Source organism: Heterodontus francisci, chromosome 41 (assembly GCF_036365525.1).
Source record: "Heterodontus francisci isolate sHetFra1 chromosome 41, sHetFra1.hap1, whole genome shotgun sequence".
NCBI classification, from domain to species: domain Eukaryota; kingdom Metazoa; phylum Chordata; class Chondrichthyes; order Heterodontiformes; family Heterodontidae; genus Heterodontus; species Heterodontus francisci.
Window position 1 is genome coordinate 25,886,012 of NC_090411.1, and position 22,211 is coordinate 25,908,222.

General features: G+C 44.2%; 1 protein-coding gene across 2 annotated transcripts in view; it reads left to right on the top strand.

The window, feature by feature from the left end:
* The window catches only part of LOC137353373 (BAR/IMD domain-containing adapter protein 2-like 2), a 60,334-nt gene that overhangs the window by 27,016 nt on the left and 11,107 nt on the right, over positions 1 to 22,211 (top strand). For both annotated transcript variants that reach the window (XM_068019570.1, XM_068019571.1), the window contains 7 exons: positions 1,014 to 1,130; positions 6,884 to 7,030; positions 9,209 to 9,331; positions 12,531 to 12,669; positions 16,890 to 17,097; positions 18,309 to 18,380; positions 19,798 to 20,020. In XM_068019570.1, coding sequence (XP_067875671.1) covers positions 1,014 to 1,130; positions 6,884 to 7,030; positions 9,209 to 9,331; positions 12,531 to 12,669; positions 16,890 to 17,097; positions 18,309 to 18,380; positions 19,798 to 20,020 — 1,029 coding nt within the window. The remainder of the gene's footprint in view (positions 1 to 1,013; positions 1,131 to 6,883; positions 7,031 to 9,208; positions 9,332 to 12,530; positions 12,670 to 16,889; positions 17,098 to 18,308; positions 18,381 to 19,797; positions 20,021 to 22,211) is intronic.

Consider the following 22,211-nt stretch of genomic DNA (forward strand, 5'->3'; position numbering starts at 1 on the left):
GCTGTCGTATGATTTTAATATTAAGATTCAGGTTTCCCAGATTTAACTCTCAAAGGCTGGGGTGTCTTACTGAGCTCTTTTGAAAGCCAATTTTATCTTTATAGGTTGGAACAATTGGTGGATTTTTATCTGAGATTTTCAGTAAGCATTCACACTTGGTATGTTGGCCGGGTCTTCTTCCAATCTTGCTCAGTGTGGGATTGTCTAGATGTTATCCACTTCTAGGTAGCCAGCTTTATTGGCAGCTCTACTGGCCAATCCCTGAAGGTCAAAGGTTAAACTGTTGGCTTCCTATCTCAAGAAAGGAACAAGTCCGAGACACTCCAACTTGACCTGGCAGGGAAGGCAATCAATGAGATCATGGCTGATCTGTGACCTGACTCCATATACCGGCCTTTGCCCCATATCCCTTAATACCTTTGGTTAATAAAAATCTATCAACCTCAGATTTAAATTTAACAATTAATCTTGAATCAATAGCCATTCACGGATGGGAGAGTTCCAAACTTCTATCGCCCTTTGTTTGTAGAAGTGTTTCCTAATTTCACTCCTGAAAGGTCTGGCTCTCATTTTTGGACTATGCCCCCAGTCCTAAACTCCCCAACCAGCAGAAATAGTTTCCCTCTACCTGCCCTATCTATTCCCCTTAATATCTTGAAAACTTTCAGCAAATTACCTCTGAACCTCCTAAATTCCAGGTAACACAACCCTAGTTATAATAGATTGAATATGCATTGGCACGCGCAAGATTACAGAAAATTACAGTATCCAGTTCTTATAAAAAGGAGTTTTGTTGTCACAATACCACCCCCACCCATCTGAGCATAGGTCATGCTGTCATTTGGCAAGATATAGGGTACTGAGGGCAAACTCCAGATTGTAAGGGATGCAGGGTCTACTTATGGGAGCAACTCTGAACTTGAGAATATCTGCCAGAGACTTACATTTTTTTTCCATGCAAAATGATCCAGTCCTTCAAAAAAAAAAATACAACTGGTTTTCTTTCTTTGTAGGATAGCAAACATCGATTTGAAATGGAACATAAGAGGAGGACTGTGATTCTAGGAAATGCGAATGCGGAACTGCAGAGATTGGAGAGAATGAGAAGCACACAGACTAGGGACATAGAGGTAGGTGGGAGCTCTTACTGGTAACTGCTTAAAAAATCATTGGCAAAAGATTTGGAGGGGAGATGTGGAGAAATGTTTTCCCTCAGAGAGTTGTCAGGTGCTGGAACACTACCTGAAAAGGTGTTGGGAGATGATTTTATCAATAACTTTAAAAGTTGGTTTCGATAGTGAGTTGAGGATGTGGAACTCCAAGGGTTATGGATGAAAAACTGGGATGTTGGAAAAAGAACGACTGCTCTTTCAGAGCAAGATGGGACAAATGATCTCCTTCTGTGCTGTAACTTTCTTACGATTCTATGAAACTGCAGGAGCAGAATCGAAATAACCTGCTGTATTCTGCAGTAAACTGGTTTTGTTTAATCTAACTGTGTGCAGTTCTGGTCACCTCATTACAGAAAAGATGTAATTGCACTAGAGAGGGTACAGAGGAGATTTATGAGGATGTTGCCGGGACTGGAAAACTGCAGCTATGAGGAAAGACTGGATAGGCTGGGGTTGTTCTCCTTGGAACAGAGAAGGCTGATTGAAATTTACAAAATTTTGAGGGGTCGGGATACAGTGGAGGTGAAGGGCCTATTTATCTTAGCAGAGATGTCAGTGATTAGGGGCACAGATTTAAAGTGATTGGTAGAAAGATTAGAGGGGAGATGAGGAAAATCTTTTTCACCCAGAGGGTGGTGGGAGTCTGGAACTCAATGCCTGAAAGGGTAGTTGAGGCAGAAACTCTCAACTCATTTAAAAGGAGCCTGGATATGCAGCTCAAGTGCCGCAATCTGCAGAACTACGGACCAAATGTTGGAAGGTGGAATTAGACTGGGTGGATCGTTTTTCGGCTGGCACAGACATGATGGGCCAAGTGGCCTCTTTCTGTGCCTCAAACCTTCTATGATTCTATGATAAGTGGATCTGGTGTCCCATCAGCAAGGGGGAGGGTGAATCTACCCCAGCAGGATCCCAGTTTCCACTGCTCTTTGAAATAATGCCATGGGATCTTTTACACTCGTTTAAAAGGGAAAACAGTGCTTCAGTTTAATGTCTCATTTGAGAGACGGCACCTCTGACTGCGCAGCACTCCCTTAGTACTGCACTGGGGGTGTCAGCCGAAATATTGCACTCCGGTGTTTGGAGTGGGACTTGAACTCACAACATTCTGAGTTGGGCAGGAGTGCTACACACCGAGCCACAGCTCATACCTTCCCAGTGAATTGCATAGGGTCATTTTGTGGAGTGTAGTTATACTGCTTTCGCGAGTATAAGTATGTCGAAGAGCTACCTAGATGCAGAAGGGATTGAGGGATAATTGGACAACCCTGTGCCTCCAGGTGATGGGGGGGGTGCTGCAGTGTTGGAGTTTCTCGGCTGGATTTTCATTCTGGGGTCGGGAGCCTGATGCCTGAATGATTTCTGGGTCCTAAACCCGTGCTGCGTGAGCGTGACTGTTGCATGCTACCCTCAAATGTAAATGATCTACCTGAGCCAGGGGACGAGCGTGCCGCACAATCGACAGCACCGGGACTGATATGGAGGTGGGAAACGGCTCCAGACGGCAATGTTGAAAGGCAGATGGCAACTGCGACAGGGCTCGTCGTTGCCTTGCAGGGTGGTGCAGGCAGCAGATCAGAGGGTCAGCAGCGTTAAGGTGCAGACAAGTAGCCAAACGGTGAACAGGAAGGCAGGTGAAGTGCCATCTTGCAATCACACTTTTAAAAAATTTATTTGAATAATAATCAATATCAAACACTGTCCAACCACATTGCTCCCAACAGCTAATCACTTACATACATTGGCCCATTTGCTGCTCCTGCTGTCCTCTTTGAAAACTTCCTTCTGGCCCACCCCAACCCGTTAACAAGCTCCTCAAGGAGCTTAACAGGCAGTTAATTGGAGGCGAGTGGGTTCGCGGGTCCGCAAAGCCCGTCCTCGCTTTGAAAATCCGACCCCCTATCTCCAACTTGAGGTCTCCGAGTGTTGCCACTTTCCTGCCCCTCCCTCTGGGAGCAGAGGCTTGTTTTGAGGCGGGGGCTGTGAATAATTAAATGGGTTGGTTTACTGGGTCTGTTGCTGAGAATTCTTTATTCTGTAGCGTTCAAATCTTGCACCAATCAGTCAGAGCTGCCCATGTACCTTTGTTCCAGCATCTTTGGTGTGGCAATAGGATTACTGCCACCCTGCATTTTTTCTTTAGTTTGCCTTTCCTCTCCCAGTACTGACAGAGTTCATTGTGCATGAATCTGTCAATGAGCTACGGTGAGCTGTGCTAATCTGATTAGCAGATCTGTGATTTCAAGACTGTTTATTAATTTATTGCTGTTTTTTTGTAAAATAACTCGGTCAAGGTCTGCCTTTTGAATTTCCCCATTTTGTGGGCGGCAATGAGTCAGCAGCTAAAGGCCAACCGTTTCTCTGGTTATTTTCCTCTCATTTTTATTTTGGAGGGGGCTTGTGTTTGGATCTGTACCTGGCACATTTGCAAATCTGTCACAATGCTCAAGAGTCTCCAAACCAAACTGCTGACAAATCCAGCTAAGTAAAGGACACTCCCCATTGTAAGCAAGCCCAGAGAATCCAAGCACACGTTGGCCAGAAACCTCACCCACCACACAACTGTGCATAGAAGTACTGCACAGAATTCACACAAAGGGCAATCCCGTTAAGACTAACTTGCCCATGTAATTGTATAAAGATGATATTGGAAGCTTCACTCCAATTGTTGGAGTATGGTATGGAATTGGAGAACATGGGTTAACATGAACAGGCCTTCAACCTCAGTAGGAGCCTTGGGTGGTGACTCACATCTACGTATGGCTGCGGTAGGAGAGACTCTGCAAACTGATCGCAATTGGCCGATGAGATTGAGATTGCTTGGTAATCCTGACAAGATTACAGGGAAGGTTGCATTGAAAAAGGAAGGGTAATGTGCCACTAAATTAGCTTCTGATAGAGGTCCTGGGTTACTCAGCGGACTAGAACGTTCACCAATCCACTCTGGGGGGTTTAGCTCAGTACCGTCACACTGTAGTGGAATGAAAGTCTCCTTGTTAGTTGGCTCTGAGGATCCAATGTGAAATGAGTTTGGACAATCTCAAGCCTAGTGGGTGTGGGCGCAATGAATGTGGGCTCAACTCTAACTCTAATTTGGCACTGGTTGGCAGTGTGACTCTGAGAAACTCCAGGCTGGCTTGTATGGGGAACAGGAATAAAATATCATGTAGGCACAATTGCGAATATTCTCCTGAGGTTGGTATTGGAGCAGAGTAGAAGGAGTTCCAATCTGTGCCGGGCTATGCTTTAGGAATGTAGGAGGAGGCCATTCAGCCCCTCAAGCCTGTGCTGACATTCATTGTGATCATGGCTGAACTGTATCATCACTCACTTTGCTTCATATCCCTTAATACCCTTGGCTCGCAAAAAATCTATCGATGTCAGATTGGTAATTAATTAATTGAGCTCGCATCTACTACTTTTTGTGGGGAGACTTCTGCTCTTCTACCACTGTTTTCGTGTAAAAGTGTTTCCTAACTTCTTCCCTGAATGGCCTGGCTCTGATTTTATTATGTGCCCTTTTCCTAGACTTCCCAACCAGTGGAAAAAGTTTCTCTCTATCCACCCTATAAAATGCTTTCAAAAGTCTTAAAACCTCTTAATTCCTTAACCTATATTACAGTGACGATAAACTTAGTTTAGGTAATTTGGCTTTACCTGCCACTGGGTGCCTGCTTTGGATAAAGTTCCATTCACACCAGCATTAAAAAAATATGGACACTCAAAATCTTGTCAATGATTTTCAGTAGGGTTTTCCTACATCACTCAAAACAAAATGTCACCTCCCTGATGTACATCATGGGTTGATAGTTCAATAATATACAACCCATGATATTGGCTGCCTTCTGACAAAACCAAATAAGAACACAAAATAAGAAATAGGAGCAGGAGTAGGGAGCGAGCCTGCTCCCCCATTCAATACGATCATGGCTGATCTGATCATGGCCTCAACTCCACCTTCCTTACTGTCCCCCATAAACCTTGACTCCCTTGTAGATCAAAAATCTGTGTAACTCAGCCTTGCATATATCTAATAATCCAGCCTCTACTGCTCTCTGCAGTAGAGAATTTCAAAGATTAACGACTCTCTCCGAGAAGAAATTCCTCCTTATCTCTGTCTTAAATGAGTGACCCCTTATTCTGAAACTGTGCCCCCTAGTTCTAGATTCCCCCACGAGGGGAAACATCCACTCAGCATCTACCCTGTCAAGCCCTCTCAAAATCTTGTATGTTTCAATAAGATCACCTCTCATTCTTCTAAACTCCGATCAGTATTGTCCCAACCTGCTGAAACTTTCCTCAATATACACTCTAAGACAGGAACTACACTGGGGTTTTGTTTTTGGGGTGGCTGGACAGAAAGGGGAGGAGAGAAGAAAGCAATCAGTAATGAACTGGACCAGCCACATAAATGCTCTGGCTACAAGAGCAGGTCAGAGGCTGGGAATTCTGCGGCGAGTAACTCACCTCCTGTCTCCCCCATTGCCTGTCCACCATCTGCAAGTCAGGAGTGTGATGGAATGCTCTGCACTTGCCTGGATGGGTGCAGCTCCAACAACACTCAAGAAGCTCAACAACATCCAGGACAAAGCAGCCTGCTTGATTGGCAACCCAACCACCACCTTCAACATTCACTCCCTTCATCACTGATGCACAGTGGCAGCAGTGTGTACCATCTACAGGTACACTGCAGCAACTCACCAAGGCTCCTCAGACAGCACCTTCCAAACCCACGACCTCTACCACCTAGAAGAACAAGGGCAGCAGATGCATGGGAACACCACTGCCTGCAAGTTCCCCTCCAAGTCACACACCATCCTGACTTGGAACTATATTGGCGTTCCTTCACTGTCGCTGGTTCAACATCCTGGAACTCCCTCCCTAACAGCACTGTGGGTGCACCTACACCCATGGATGCAGCGGTTTAAGAAGGCAGCTCACCACCACTTTCTCAAGGGCAATTAGGGATGGGCAATAAATGCTGGCCTGGCCACTGATGCCCAAATCTCACAAGCAAACTAATAAAAAAAAATGCACAGAACTGAGGGAACAAGCGAAAGATATAGATATGGCCTAACAGGAGGACGAAAGCGGTAAAAGATGTTGCAAGAACAGCATGTCCAAACACAAAGACAACAAAAAGGCACATGCAAAGGAAGCTAGCTACGATTTTGTTTTAGTGGTGGGTGCAATTATGTCATGACGGCGGCTGGAAAAAACTTTCAAGGACAGCTCACCACAAATGACCCTCATTAAGATCTTTCAAAAGGGAGTTGGATAAATATTTGAAGGGGAGACATTTGCAGACCTATAGGGGAAGAGCAGGGGGAGTGGGACTGATTGGGTAGCTCTTTCAAAGAGCCCATGCATGCGATGGGCTGAATGGCCTCCTTCTGTGCTGTATTATTCTATGATTCAAAATTTATCCCGGGCAGTTACCGAGAGTGTGAAAGATTTGTGCATATAAGGGACAGAGGGACAACAGTTTGCCTGGGAGATTGTTCCACTGTTGGGAGATGTATATAAGGCTCCAGTGCTGATGTTCTGTGGTTAGGACTTGAGATCAATGTAAAATGGTGAAGTGCAACTGCAGAATCTGTGGCTTCTGGCTTTAAACTTGAGCATTAGTAGTTCCTGTGTGACTACTCTGCCCTTGGTCTTTCTCTCCCCTCTCCTCTCTCATACGCACACGTCTTTATAATCTGTTTCAGGAGCAAATCTATAATCTGGAGTCCAGCATGGAATCATTTCTCAAGGACAGTTACCAACAGGCTCTGGCTGAAGAGAGACGGCGTTATCGGTTCCTGGCTGAGAAACATTTTCACCTCTCATATAATTTCCTCAGCTTCTACGGCAAGGTAGGCATCGAACACAGAACATCAGGTCTTTATAGGGACACACTGGCAATTAATTCCACGGCACAGCGTAGACAGCCTTCAGTGTTTGCATTTAAAAGGCGAAGTGCAGTATACTGAATCTTAAAAAGAAGATATCAGTGCATTAACGCTGTCTTTCGACTGGCCCTTGCTGCTTGATTTCTTCCTGTAGACCTGCTGGTTAAAAGCACCCTCGGAACAGCCATTTTGTTCCAAACGTCTGGTACGACTGGATGAAAATAATGGGCAGGAAAGGACCAGTTGTTCCTTTAATCCTGCCCCACACTCACAACACTTGGAACACCACTCAAGACAGCTCCAAACCCCTTCATTTATATGGCACCTTTCACAACTACAGGACGTCAGAAAGCGCTCTGCAGTCAGTGAGGTGCTGTCCGCTGTTGTAATGTAGGAAATGCAGCAGTCAATTTGTGCACAGCAAGCTCCCACAACGACGATGTCATAATAAACAGATAATCTGTTTTTGTGATGTTGATTGAGGGATAAATATTCGGACTTCGAGAATAATTCAAGAATAGAGGCAAGAATGCTACCCACTGAGCCATAGCTGATGTAATCTTCTGAGAGAGACAAATGAACAGAAACCAATAAGCAAGGGAAGAAAAGTTCTGGGAAGATTTCTTCCCCACCCATTCAGCCGGTCGGTCGCAAGTAGATCAGGAAATCACATGGTCCAGGTTTTCATTTCCTGTTCATCCACTTACCTTCTATACGATGTAACGTGATGCCAGGGTGAAGTCCAGTATCTCATTCATCCTTGTTTCTTAATTCCTCCCTGGCCGCGCCCCTCTCTATCTGTGACCTCCTCCAACTCTCCGAGATCTCCTCCAAATCTGGCCTCTTGCGAGTCCCTGACTTTCATCGCTCCACCATTGGTAGTTGTGCCTTCAGCTACCTAGGTCCTAAGCCCTGGAAATACCCCACTCCATCCCCCAACCAAACCTTTCTGCTTCTCTCTCCTCCTTTAAGATGCGCCTTAAAACCTTCCTCTTTGACCAAGCTTTTGGTCACCCATTCTAATATTCCTTATGTAGCTCAGTGTTAAATTTTGTCTGATAAAGTTCCTGTGAAGCCTAACTGGTGGCTGTACAGAGTGGGGGAGAGACCACAGCCAAGCACAATCCTAACCTCCTCCGATAGGCAGGGATCATTGGACCACAATCAGCAATTGGAAGCCTGGCTGATTTTTTTCACTCTTCTCCCCATGCACATCCACCAGATGAGATCGGTAAATTCAGCCTTGAGATTAAAGTAGGGATCTTAATAGTTTTACTGAATCATTGTAACATGGAAATATGATCATTCTACCCAAGTCTGCACTGTGGCGTTTCTCCACATGAGCCACTGAGTCTCATGCACTCCCTGGCTTACTCTACATATCCTTTTAATATTCCTCTTTGACAGCAAATGTCTAACTCTCTTTTAAAACAACTCATGGTCCTGGTTCAACAACATCCTAACTAACCTCAAATAAAAGCAAAAATACCGCTGATACTGGAAATCTGAAATAAAAACCAAAAGTGCTGGAAATACTCAGCAGGTCAGGCAGCATCTGTGGAGAGAGAAACAGTTAACCTTTCATCAGAACTGGCAAAGGTTAGAAATAGTCGTTGTTCATTATTCTGTCATTAACACTCTCTCTGCACTAATGCTTTGTCTTTCACCACACCATTAGTACACTCCCTTTGCCTTTGCCCCATGACCTCCTTGGCAGTTAATCTCTCCGGCCTTCTGTTCTATCACACACCTTCCCTTTTGTTCTCTTTCCACCCCCACTTTACTTGCTTAAAACCAATTATATTTCTAACCTTTGCCAGTTCTGATGAAAGGTCACTGACCCGAAACGTTAACTCTGCTTCTTTCTCCACAGATGCTGCCAGACTTGCTGAGTATTTCCAGCAATCCTTGTTTTTATTTCAGATTTCCAGCACCGCCAATTTATTTTTCACCAGTTGCCATCATTTAGCATCTGAGAGTAGACTCTCACTGTATAGAGATTCATGGGACATGCATGCTTTCCTTCCCACAGTGTAGTATTACATGATTGGCAATGTCACAAAACATCAGTCATTACTCCACCAATCATCTCCTCGTTGCTGTGCACCACCCAAAATTCCCTTTCTTCATTCTTTGTTTCAGGCCCAAGAAGTTATCCAGAACAAAGTTCCAGGGTGGAGAGAACACACCAGCCCCACTTCTTCTGGGAATATTTCTGGCAGAGCAAGCCCGCAACCCTCTTCCACAGGAATGACTCTCAATATGGTAATCAGCAAATTGGACGGACAAGTTTCTTGCCAATCGTTTGTGGCATGAAGCTCCAACTGCCCTACTTGCTAGACAAGTTAGCTGAACTTGAAGCCCACGTGAACAGGGCAGTAATTTAGTGGAGTGCTATGATGATTGGGTTCTGATACACTGTCTGATTTGGCAATTAAAAAAAAATTTATTTAGAGATACAGCACTGAAACAGGCCCTTCGGCCCACCCTTAACACTAATCCGACATTAATCCCATTACCCTCTCACATCCCCACCTTCCCTCAATTCCCCTACCACCTACCTATACTAGGGGCAATTTATAATGGCCAATTTACCTATCAACCTGCAAGTCTTTGGCTGTGGGAGGAAACCAGAGCACCCAGCGGAAACCCACATGGTCACAGGGAGAACTTGCAAAATCCGCACAGGCAGTGCCCAGAACTGAGCCCAGGTCGCTGGAGCTGTGAGGCTGCGGTGCTAACCACTGCGCCACTGTGCCGCCCAACAATTTGAGCTACAAAAAAAGGGCTTCTGAACTGGGAAGGTGGGATGATACCTGTAAAGGGTTCCAAGAACTGTAACAGCTCTGGCCTTGGCATAAACCAGTTGATACTAATAGATTTAAGTTTACTGTTATATAAAGGAAATCAGCATCTGTAGCGTTCATCTGAATTGCTGGGGCATGGAGTAGACAAACTAAATATCCAACCAGAATCTTGAATTTTTAATATGTTCTTTTATCGTGTATTTTGTTTCCTGCTGGGAAGGAGGGTCCCCTATTATTTAGTTCTTTTGCTTCATCTTTAGCATTCTCTCTGTGCTCTGCATTCCTTCAGCATCTCCCTGCTTTTCAGACTAGATTGTCCGTCAGTGGACTGTCTGGAAACTTCTAAAGAAGGGTAAACCAGAAACTAGGGGGAGCGATTTCAACCTAACCCGCCCATAGGCAAACTGACGGGATCGTGTAGAACGCTAGTTTTATATTGGTGTCACCATTGACCAGAAACTGAACTGGACTAGCCACATAAATGCTGTGGCTACAACAGCAGGTCAGAGGCTGGGAATTCTGCGGAGAGTAACTCAACTCCTGTCTCTCCAAAGCTGTCCACTATCTACAAGGCACAAGTTAGGAGTGTGATGGAATACTCTCCACTTGCCTGGATGGGTGCAGCTCCAACAACACTCAAGAAGCTCGACACCATCCAGGAAAAAGCAACCCTCGTGACTGGCACCTCATCCACCACTTTCAACATTCAGTTCCTTCATCACTGATGCACAGTGGCAGCAGTGTGTACCAGCTACAAGATGCACTGCAGCAACTCACCAAGGCTGATTCAACAGCACCTTCCAAACCCATGACCTCTACCATCTAGAAGGACAAGGGCAGCAGTTGCAATGAGAACACCACCATCTTCAAGTTTCCCTCCAAGCCACACACCATCCTGACTTTGAACTATATTTATTTATTTATTTTGAAATACAGCACCAAAACAGGCCTTTCGGCCCGCCGAGTCTGTGCCGTCCAACAACCACCCATTTATACTAATCCTACATTAATCCCATATTCCCTACCACATCCCCACCGTTTTCCTACCACCTACCTACACTAGGGGCAATTTACAATGGCCAATTTACCTATCAACCTGCAAGCCTTTGTCTGTGGGAGGAAACCGGAGCACCCGGCGGAAACCCACACGATCACAGGGAGAACTTGCAAACTCTGCACAGACAGCACCCAGAACTGAACCCAGGTCGCTGCAGCTGTGAGGCTGCGGTGCTAACCACTGCGCCACTGTGCCGCCCCTCCTTCTCTGTCGTGGGGTCAAAATCCTGGAACTCCCTTCCTAACAGCACTGTGGGTGTACCTACACCCAAGAAGTGCAGCGGTTCAAGAAGGCAGCTCACCACCACCTTCTCCAGGGCAATTAGGGATGGGCAATAAATACTGGCTTTGCCAGCGAAGCCAACATCCCCCGAATGAATAAAAAAATTCACTATCCATTGAAGTCAACAGAGAGGATTATTGGGAGGGATGTAAAATCAGCGTTCCATGCGATCCTTTGGGATTCCTTCCTGACACATTAGTTTAAAATCAACTCCCACAATTCTGGGTTTTAAATATAGACATAAAAGTTTTCTACTTTCTTCTGTCTCTTTCATGTAAGAGTATTGGTTATGAATTTTACTAGGGCAGGGGTTGGTAACCTGCAGCTCTGGAGCCACGTGTGTCTCATTAAGGACTCACTTGCAGCTCAAATGTGTTTTTGAACCTGTTTGGATGGAGTGAAGGTGTTCATGCATGGCATACTGTTCATTTTTGGATCTACTTACCTGTGTAAGCAAGAGTTTTCAAGTATGAATTTCATAAAAAGCAAGTTGAGAAGCCAAATGAACAATGAAAGTTCACTATCCAGATAGCGAACGACTCTGCAAAGAAATCCAATAGCAGAAGCTGCATTAAAGTCAAAGTTTTTTTTTACATTTCCTGTTTTTTTGCATCCATCTTCTTAGTTATGCAAATATAAATATGCTCATCTCCCGTCTCTGCCTTGTTCTTCATTATTATTGGCATTTCAGTCGCAGCATTGCGGCTCTTACGATATTGTGCGTTTGACTAAATGTAAAAAAAATGGCTCTTTTTGTTGTTAGGTTTGCAGGCCCCTGTACTCGGGCATTAGATGACTCTTGAATCATCTTTATTCTGAGCTCAAGCCCCATGATCGCACACAGAACTTGTACCCTGTCCTTTGCCTGCTTTTGGATTTGCATAAAATCAGCAGCACCATTACAGGCAAGGCACACCACTTGTCACAAGGCCCTTGAATATTCTAAGTTGCCCAAGAAAGAGATACCTTATTTCTAGTTGTCACTCCTCCACCCCACAGAAGACCACAGCAGTGGTCACAGTTGAAGAGACACGGGGAGTTGGGAGCAATGGAATAGGAGATGGAGAGTCACGCGTACTACCTCTCTCCCATTTATCGCACACTCCGATGCACAATCAGGCTAACTGTTGAAGTGCTATCAAGGCAGAAAAAATGGTGTTGCAATACGATCCCTGACCTCTGATCAAAAATACTGAAACTGGAGCATCCTGATATCCTGAATCACATAACTACTGGAAAACAAATTACTTGAAAGCTGAGGATCTTGCACGTTGACGAATTTTGTGCTTTTTTATATAAAAAAAAATTCCACCTGCAGACTGACCGTTCCATTGCCGACTCAAGATGCAGCTATGTTTCCAGCCCTCAGCCATCGAGACGCGAGTTAAATGGGGCTGAATTCTTACAATTTCCACACTCTGACTACAGGCAACCGGAAGAAAGGAACCCCTCAATGAGTAAGATATTCAGAAGTTTCCTATATGTCTATCTCTTTCTTTCCATCTATATATCTCTTTCATATTTTACTAATAAATCACACCAAGCACTTCCTGTTTTCACTCTTTTCATTGCACTTTTATTTTAACCTGTTTCCATTATAAATTCCTATGTAATCGTGTTAATCTATTATTGCATATTCTAATCACCAGGTAATACTGTATTATCTTTCCCCTACAAATCACTCAAAATGCTTTGGTGAAAATTGTTTCTCTGAAATTTTTTCATCCGCTTTTTTCCCCCTCAGTAACTGACATTTCTGAGGTTTAAAATAAGTGTTTAAACAAAACTCATTGCACAGCACGCTTGCATTTATTCGCTGAATTGTTCTGTGTCCCTTTTAATGCCTTCATTAAAATGTTATTTGAAGGACTCGGCATCTTTCAAAAGCTGGAGTTTTTTGGGTTGGTGGTTTTTGTCTGTGACCTTAATTTGGATTGTGCAATCTGAGCACCTAATTTTCCCTGGTGAACAGGTACCATTAAGTCAGCTGCATCGGTGAAATATTTTTATTTAGCTTCTAGTAGTTTCTACTCATGTAGGTTTCAAAATCATCTGAATAAAATCTAGAGGATAAATTTCAAATTCTTCAACCATGTAAAGTTTATATTTAATGTTTAGTCGGCTGAATTTTATGCAGCCAGCAAGGGTCCCGATGCTGGGCCAAAAAAGAGAGGCAAACCCCCCTTTGGCCATTTGGTGAGCCCCCCAGCTGCTTTTACGACTTTTGGGCAATTAACTTCCTGGTGCCAGGGCCCCTGGCTCTTTAAGGACTGGGATCCTGCCTCCAAGAACTGCTGGCCAATCAGAGGGCGTGCAGCTCAGCAGTCCGAACAGCTCCACCGGGAGCGATGGCCACTGCTTGAACTGCAGCAGCCCCTGGACCAGGAGCAGCCATGGAGCCTCGGAGAGGAGGTAAGTGGGGGCAGGCTAGCCATGGCCAGTCAGGCAGGCCCCGGCAAAACATAGGGGTAGATGGGTTGTTGAGGGCAGGGGTGTTGGTAGTGGCACAGGGGTGGCCTTTGCCACTTGGGGCCCTCTGTATAGCCTACGAATGAGGCCCCCCCCCACCCACATAGAGGCCACCTGAAGTTACTGGGCAGCCTCCCCACATGGCGGAGGACTCCAACACTGCTGGCAAAATGCCAGCAGCAGTGGGTTGAGGCTCTTAAGTGGCCATTATTGGGCCACTTAAGGGCCTCAATTGGCCTCTGGGCATGAAGACTGTTCAGGGCCTTCCCCACCTCTCCCCAACTAAATTGAATGGCGTCGAGAAGGTGACGGGACTCCACCCTCTGCCTTACCTCATTATTTTATGGGTCCCAAAGCCACTCACCCGCCCCTAAAGGTCTGATAAAATTCAACCCTGCCTGTGAGAGAAAGAAAATGTCAGTTTGTTGATATTACACATGTTGTAACATTTATGCTTTAGAAACGTTCGAAAATATTAAGCTGGGTGAGTGTGTCTTTCCTCATACTCAGATTCACTTTTCAATTTTGAAGCCAATTTATTCTCTTATCTACATTTTATAAACAGTTATAATTCTCTACATGCTTAAACTGGTGAGACAGAGAGGGTGCAGAATGATCTGGGTGTCCTCGTGCATGAATCACAGAAAGCTAGTATGCAGGTACATCAGGTAATAAAGAAGGCAAATAGAATGTTGGCATTTATTGCCAAAGGAATAAAATATAAAAGTAGGGAAGTGTTGCTGCAACTGTACAAGGCATTAGTGAGACTGCACCTGGAGTATTGTGTACAGTTTTGGTTCCCTTACTTGAGGAGGGATGTAGTTGCATTGGAGGCAGTTCAGAGGAGGTTCACTAGATTGATTCCAGGGATGAGGGGTTTGTCTTATGAAGAGAGATTGAGCAGTTTAGGCCTTTACTCTCTAGAGTTTAGAAGAATGAGAGGAGATCTAACTGAGGTGTATAAGATGATTAAGGGGATTGACAAAGTAGACGTAGAGAGGATGTTTCCTCTGGTGGGGCAATCTAGAACGAGAGGTCACAGTTTTAGGATAAGGGGTAGCAGATTTAAAACAGAGATGAGGAGAAATTACTTCTCTGAAAGGGTCGTGAGTCTGTGAAATTCACTACCCCAGAGTGTGGTGGATGCCAGGATATTGAGTAAATTCAAGGGGGAGATGGACAGATTTTTAATTAGTAATGGGTTTAAGAGTTATGGAGAACAGGCAGGAAAGTGGAGTTGAGGCTAAGATGTGATTAGCCATGATCGTATTGAATGGCGAGGCAGGCTTGTGGGGCTGAATTGCCTACTCCTGCTCATAGAGAGAGAGAGAGAGAGAGAGAGAGAGAGAGATACAGTACTGAAACAGGCCCTTCAGCCCTCCAAGTCTGTGCTGACCATCAACCACCCATTTATACTAATCCTACATTAATCCCATACTCCCTACCACATCATCACAATTTTCCTACCACCTACCTACACTAGGGGCAATTTACAATGGCCAATTTACTTATCAACCTGCAAGTTTTTGGCTGTGGGAGGAAACCAGAGCACCCGGCGGAAACCCACACAGTTACAGGGAGAACTTGCAAACTCTGCACAGACAGTACCCAGAACCGAACCCAGGTCACTGGAGCTGTGACGCTCCAGTGCTAACCACTGCGCCACTGCGCTGCCCGTTCTTATATTCTTCTTATACAGCTGGAAAGAGAGACAGACAGGATATTTTTCTTATCTTAATTTGACTTGTTTTTAAAATCAAATAAGTTGGATTATGTAAATGCGGGCCAGTTCAAACGTTTTAATCAATTACAGTTACAATTAGCGTATCTTGCACTTTCTACCTGTTGCAAATGTCTCTCTTTCTTACATTTGCTGAAGAAATCTTAAAATGCTGAATTTCAGCTCTCTCTCTGAAATAACATTACCTTCCACACTGTCTCCAACTGCTGCTTAATCTGTCATTCAAACTAACTCAGGGCTCTCATTTGCAAGCTGACATGTACGTGAAGGCTGCAGAGTTTTAAAGTGACATAGACATATTTTTATATGGCGTAATGTTCCTTATGATGCATAACCATATGGTTCACTAATATCCTTTAGGGAAGGAAATCTGCTGTCCTTACCTGGCCTGGCCTACATGTGACTCCAGACCCACAGAAATGTGGTTGACTGTTAACTGCCCTCCGAAATAGCCTAGCAAGCCACTCAGTTGTCAAGGGCAATTGGGGATGGGTAACAAACGCTGGCCTTTCCAGCGACACCCATATCTCATGAAAGAATAAATTTTTTTTTATAACATCCTCTAACCTATGAAGAGTTGTGTTAAGAGATATATAATATACCCTCATTTCACTTCAAAGTGTCAGTAATATTTTAAAAAATAAATATGAAAGAAAGCTATTCCTTTTCTGCGTTTCTTCAAAGCCAGAGCCGGAAATTTACAAACATCTGCCAACCTTCAAACCCCTATCACCAAATCTCTTGACCTCTCTTTGATCTCAGATTTTGATGCTGGTCAATATTTATCCCTCAACCAACATCATTAATAATACATTATCACCGCTGTTTGTGGGAGCTTGCTGTGTGCAAATTGACTGCCACGTTTCCTACATTACAACAGTCACTGCATTTCAAAAGGATTTCATTGGCTGTAAAGTGCTTTGGGGACATCCTGAGGTCATGATAGGCACTATTTAAATGTGAGTCATTTTTTTTCTTTCTTTCTGGTGCAATCACCTGCATAACAGTAGTCATGTGGCACTCCAAAGAATTACTTTTAGTTGAAGTGCTTTCAGGCATTTCTGAGTTGTGATACGACACTAAATAAACACGACTTCTATTTTCTTTGAGTCTATGTGGAAAAGAGTTTGGATTTTATTCCGCCCTCGGAGATGGGAACGGAAGTGGAAGGGGGGGGGGGGGGCCATATAAGTGGCAAAAGGCGCCATTTCCGATGTTGCCCGAGTCCCCTGCCATTTTGTCCGGGGCAGGGAAGTCCAGTTGAGGTGCTTAACTGGCCTCTTCCTATGTGCATTGTTGTTGTTGTCACTGTAATATTATGGTATATGTCAGTGCCCTAGGTGTGAGCAGAAAATCTAGACATCTAGCCAGCCTGGGATTTCATGGAGTTGCTAGTGATTCATTGGTTAATGGCTACGCGTACATGCAGATTTAGTTACTGATTATATTTGCTGTACATTTTCTCAGGATCAGGCTCTGATGGTCGTCTGTCAAGGTCCGGCTCACTCGGAGAAAAGATCAATGCTATGAACAATCCTCGTGTCCAGGCCATGGCTTCTCACTCTGCTGGCAGTAATCAAACCATGTTAAGTTTCGAAAGAGGGGATATCCTTGCTATATTGGTACCAGAAGCAAAGAATGGCTGGCTTTATGGAAAGCTGGAAGGAACGCCCAAGTATGTAATTCTCTTTCATGGTGAAGTCATTTTTTTGAATGCAAAGTAGTTTGGCCTTTTCCCCCCACACGATGCCCACTTATTAACAAGCATGACTGTGTGCTCGTTCAGTCTTCCTTTTTCCAGTGAAGACATTTGACATTGGTGCGTAATCCTAAATCTTAGAGGTGCAACCCACATTACTAGTGAGTACTGTACACCTTTTGTGAACTTTATGGGGTCTGGAGAAAATGTTCAGTTAAAGCCCCTGAGGAACTGGGTGGTGCTGTGGGTTATCATACTGTCACATCATCTCTGAGAATTGGGTTTGAATCCAGTCTAGACAAATGGGACAAGAATCTTTCTTTGTTGACTGTAAGAGTGTTAAACGACATGAGTCTTGAAAAGAGGATGAGATGTAATATTATTTCTGCTTTTACGATTGTAAAGGGATTAAATAATGGTGACCATGACAAGCTTTTATAATCACTCATAAACCAAATCCTCCACCCACTCAATCATTTTGGTTTCTCTCCTCTGTATCCTTTGACTAACTGCAATATTGTTTTTTTTTTGGCAACCAGAACAGTACGCAATATTTTAAGGGAAGTTGCAACATTGCATTTAGTATGTGGCAGGATTAATATATCTTGGAAGGACTTTGGCTAAAAACTGCATCTTGCAAACAGGACCTTTGAGCATTTTCCCATCTTGATCTTGCACAGGCACAGTTTCCTCAGTGTTGGTATCTGACTCTCTCAGCCTTCTTACCCCTTCAACTAAGACAAAGGTTGCCAGTGGTTTGGAATGCCTTCCTAGCGCTTCCTCGTGCTGTGTGACTTTTAATTCCCCTAGTCTGACAATTCCCTTTAATTGCCTGCATCCCTTTAAATTTAATCTGAACACAATTTTCCACCCACCAGTAACATGGCTCCTGCTCACATCTGCATTCGCACTTGAATCTCTCTGTCATAATGAGCTGACCATGGGAAATTGAGTGCTAATATCACACTTCACATGAGCATATATTAACCATTTCAAACCATTTGAGTTTGAATGGCACCCACCTAGTAAAATGTACCCTAATTTGTCAGTAAATTAGGAAAAGGAAACATAACCTCATTTAATGGTGCACGATGAGCATCGAATTAAGCCAGAGGAGAAAATGCTCCTGATTTCTATCATATCAAACCACGATTGTTAAATGGTGTCCATTAAATCTGTTCTTACAGACAGGGCTGGTTCCCGTGCTCATTCGTGAGGCCTTTGGAGGAAGAGATACGGAGACGAGCCCCTTCAACCAGGTAACTGAGTCAATGGGTGTTCAGGAGGTTGAGTGATGCACTGGTCTGATAGATACAGCTGCAGAATTGCTGATACGTGCTCAGGTTGGCATCAAATCTGACTACTCTACTTGACATTTGTTTCATCTGTTTATACTCAGGCCAAATAAAAACCAACTGTTTCCCACTTTGCGAGCAGGGCACAAAAGAACTGAACTTTTTCAATCCCTCTTTGACCACTTAATATTCCTTTGTTACCAAAATCGGAGGCATCTGCAGACGACATTGCCAGAAGCTTAAATCAGGGATTAACCTTCCAGTGGAGCACAGGTGCCCGTTTACAAATCGTGACCTCGGCTGAGGCTTGCCAGTCACCTCCTCACATTTCTTAGGTCTTAATGGGGTTTACTAGATTGCAACGTGGCAGGAGGGATGAGGAAGAAGGCATGACAGAGAAAACATAGTGGGCTGAAATCAGTGACTGCTGTAAGAAAAGTCAAGCATAGGCCATTTGGTACGCAGAAGTTCATCTCTCTAGTGTACGAACACCTCCACATGTGGTTTAAATACCCTTGAAATCTGAACCTGTACTATTCAAGCTGGTATATGATTTCAGACATTCATCAGCCTTTGCCTGAAGTAGCTTCACCTTGTTTCCTTCTAAATTTATTTTCACTAGTTGAAACCTACAGATGAGAAAACAGCATTACGCTTCAGACTGCTATCCTTTTCGCTACCAAAAGACTTGCATTTATATGGCACCTTTCATAACCTCAGGATGTCCCAAAGTGCTTTAGGGCCAATGAAATACCTTTGAAGAGCAGTCACTGTTGTAATGTAGGAAATGCGGCAGCCAATTATTGCACAGCAAGCTCCCATAAACGACAATGTGATAATGACCAACTCATCTGTTTTGCTATGTTAGTTAAGGGATAAAACTTGGCCAGGACACTAGGTAGAACTCCCTTGCTCTCTTCAAAATATTTCCATTGGATCTTTTATGTCCATCTGAGAGGGCAGACATCTCATTTGAAAGTCTCATTTGAAAGAAGGCACCTCTGACAGTTAGTCCCAGTCCCTCACTCTTTTCCTATATTCTTCAAGTATTTATCCAATTCCCTTTTGAAGGCTACTATTGAATCTGTATCCACCGCCCTATCAGGCATTCCAAATCCTAACCACTCACTGCATAAAAAAAGCTTTTCCTCGTGTGGCCTTTGGTATGTTTGTAAATCATCTTAAATCTGTGCCGTCTATTTATCAACCCTTCAGCCAATAGAATCACTGCTTCCTATTTCCTATCCATTGAAATCAATGAGCGACCATTGATGTTGCCCATTTTGCACTAATGCCTAATGTTAGGATTACTCTAGAGAGTGGCCTATACACATAAGGCTCTGACAGGGAGATGTGCTGGATGTTTTTTTTTGTCTTTCAGGACATTTCCGATGCGGAGCAGCCAAAGTGCCGAAAATTTGTTGGACACTAAGGATTACATGTTGCCACCTGTAGATTATAGCAGCAAGGCAGAAACTGTGCCACCTGCACCACCGCTGCCATTCAACAGCTCAACAGGGTGTCAAAGTCCAGCCCCTCCAAAACTGAGCAGCAGGAGGAACAGTGCAACTAGCCTGGCCGTGACGGAGAGCAGTCGGAGCAAAGTGAGTTATACGATATCATCGTGTTCATTAAAGGAGGAGGGGGAATTCTTTCAGAAGGTTCAGTGCATCCTCTCTGTTATAATCCAGAAATCCAGTTGGTGAAGGATGTAACTGGAGCCAAACTTTTTGCACTTTTATGAGCACTTATTTATACAGTTGCAGATGACAGGCAAGCACCTCCTAACCCAACAACCACAGTTTTAGTCTGTTCCTATTTACAGGGGCTCAAGTGAATCCCCACCACCTGCATAGAATTAAACACAATTAATATACAAATAAGACTCAATAGCTGCATGAAGCCGATGCATTGGGACACATCTGCCATGTAGTGCATTGTTCTCATACCTGAATCGTAGATTCATCCAGCTATTTACCCTCCTACTCTTCTTCCATAGTTTTGCAGTTTGTTTTCCCCTTCAAGTCATTTTCAAAATTTTTCTCTCGGATTTGCTTCTTTCACCGTTTCAGCCAGTGCATTCCAGATCATAACTTGCTGAGTAAAAACAAAAAACATTCTCCTCATCTTCCCGCTTGTTCTTTTATCAGTTACCGTCTATGTCTCTTCTGGTTACTGACCCTCCTGCCAGTGGTACCTGTTTCTCCTTAATTACTCTGTTAATACCCCTTGTAATTTTGAACACCTCTATTTAATCTCCCCTAACCTTCATTGCTGTAAGGAGAACAATCTTAGATTCTCTAATTTCTCCACATAGTTGAAGTCCCTCACTCCTGCACTTTAGTGACACTTCCCCCGGGACCTGTGGTATATTGACACTTCCCCAAGGATGCCTAGTGTATTGACACTTCCCCTGGATCTGTGGTATATTGATGCTCTCCCAGGATCCCCTTGGTGTATTGGAGTCCCCAGGGACCACCTGGTCTAGTGACAGACCCCCAGAGCCCCCCATTCCCCCCTCCCCCATATTGTGACCCTCCCAATATATTGACACTCCCTGGGATCCCGTGACCAAACGTCAGGAAGACAATATCAGTTACCCATTGCAAAACAGATGTGTTATTGCGGAAAACCTTTTTCACTATACAGCAACAGACGCCTTGTTGATTCCCTGCTCCCAGTGCTTGCAGGAGGTTGTGGCCATTTATAGGGCTATCATATTGTGGGCCCCAAATCTCTGACCCACACTCCCTGTAGGAAGTTCTTTCTATTAGGAGCACGAGGTTAGCCTATAATGTGCTAATAAGCCAACCTATGCAGAACATTACAGATATTCGATCACAAACTGAGAGGGTTTCGTATTACCTTGGGATCAGTTTGCAGACCACCCTTAAGGCCTAGGTGCCCAGTGTGAAGCCTTATTAAGCACCCAATTAAGTCAATTTCTTGGTTCTTTACTAACTTTATATTCTTCTTGAAAAGCCAAGAGCAATTGTTTGATACATTTGTCAGTCTCTTTCCCTGTGTGCTGTAAATGTATTAAAGACTGTTATTCATATTATACTCTGATCAGCATACATAGAGTGTACTTCCTCAGGCTAAGACTTCTGGTAGAGGTTTTTCCTTCCGTCCTCTCTCTATCCCTAACCACGGAAGAACAATCCAATCTCATCCAGCAGTCAGGAGTCAGGATCATAAAGCTTGACAATAGAGGCAGATGAGGCTGTACATTAAGTAAGGCTATCAAGAAAATGCTACCGCATGTTGGCAAGTCTCTCACTCCACTGCTCGAGTTGCTGGACTTTCCTTTGGAGGCCACATTTCACCCGAAGGCCTAGAATTGGATATTTGTGATGTGCTTTCCTCTCCCTCCGCCTGCAGACAAAATTTGCATCGGTTCTTCTGGACACGACCTCACAGCCAGAATTCTGGTGGCTTCAGGGCAGCAGCTCATTTTGCTAAACATGGGCGTTTCTGTAAGAAAGCATGACTTCTTGACCCCACTGCTTGGAATGTTTAACCCTCTCCCACTCCGTACAGTTCAAATGGCCATTGCACACTTGCAGATGTCTCACATCTATCTCCCTGTTTGGAGATGGCCCACACATTGTTCTAATACTACTTTAACAATAACAGCAACTTGCATTTTTACAGCCTCTCTGACATAAAAATGTCCCAAGGTGCTCCTTGGTAGCGATTCTCAGACAAAATTTGACACCGAGCCACATAAAGAGCTGTTAGAACAGTTGACAAAAAGCTTGGTCAAAGAGGTAGATTTTAATGAGCATCTTGAAG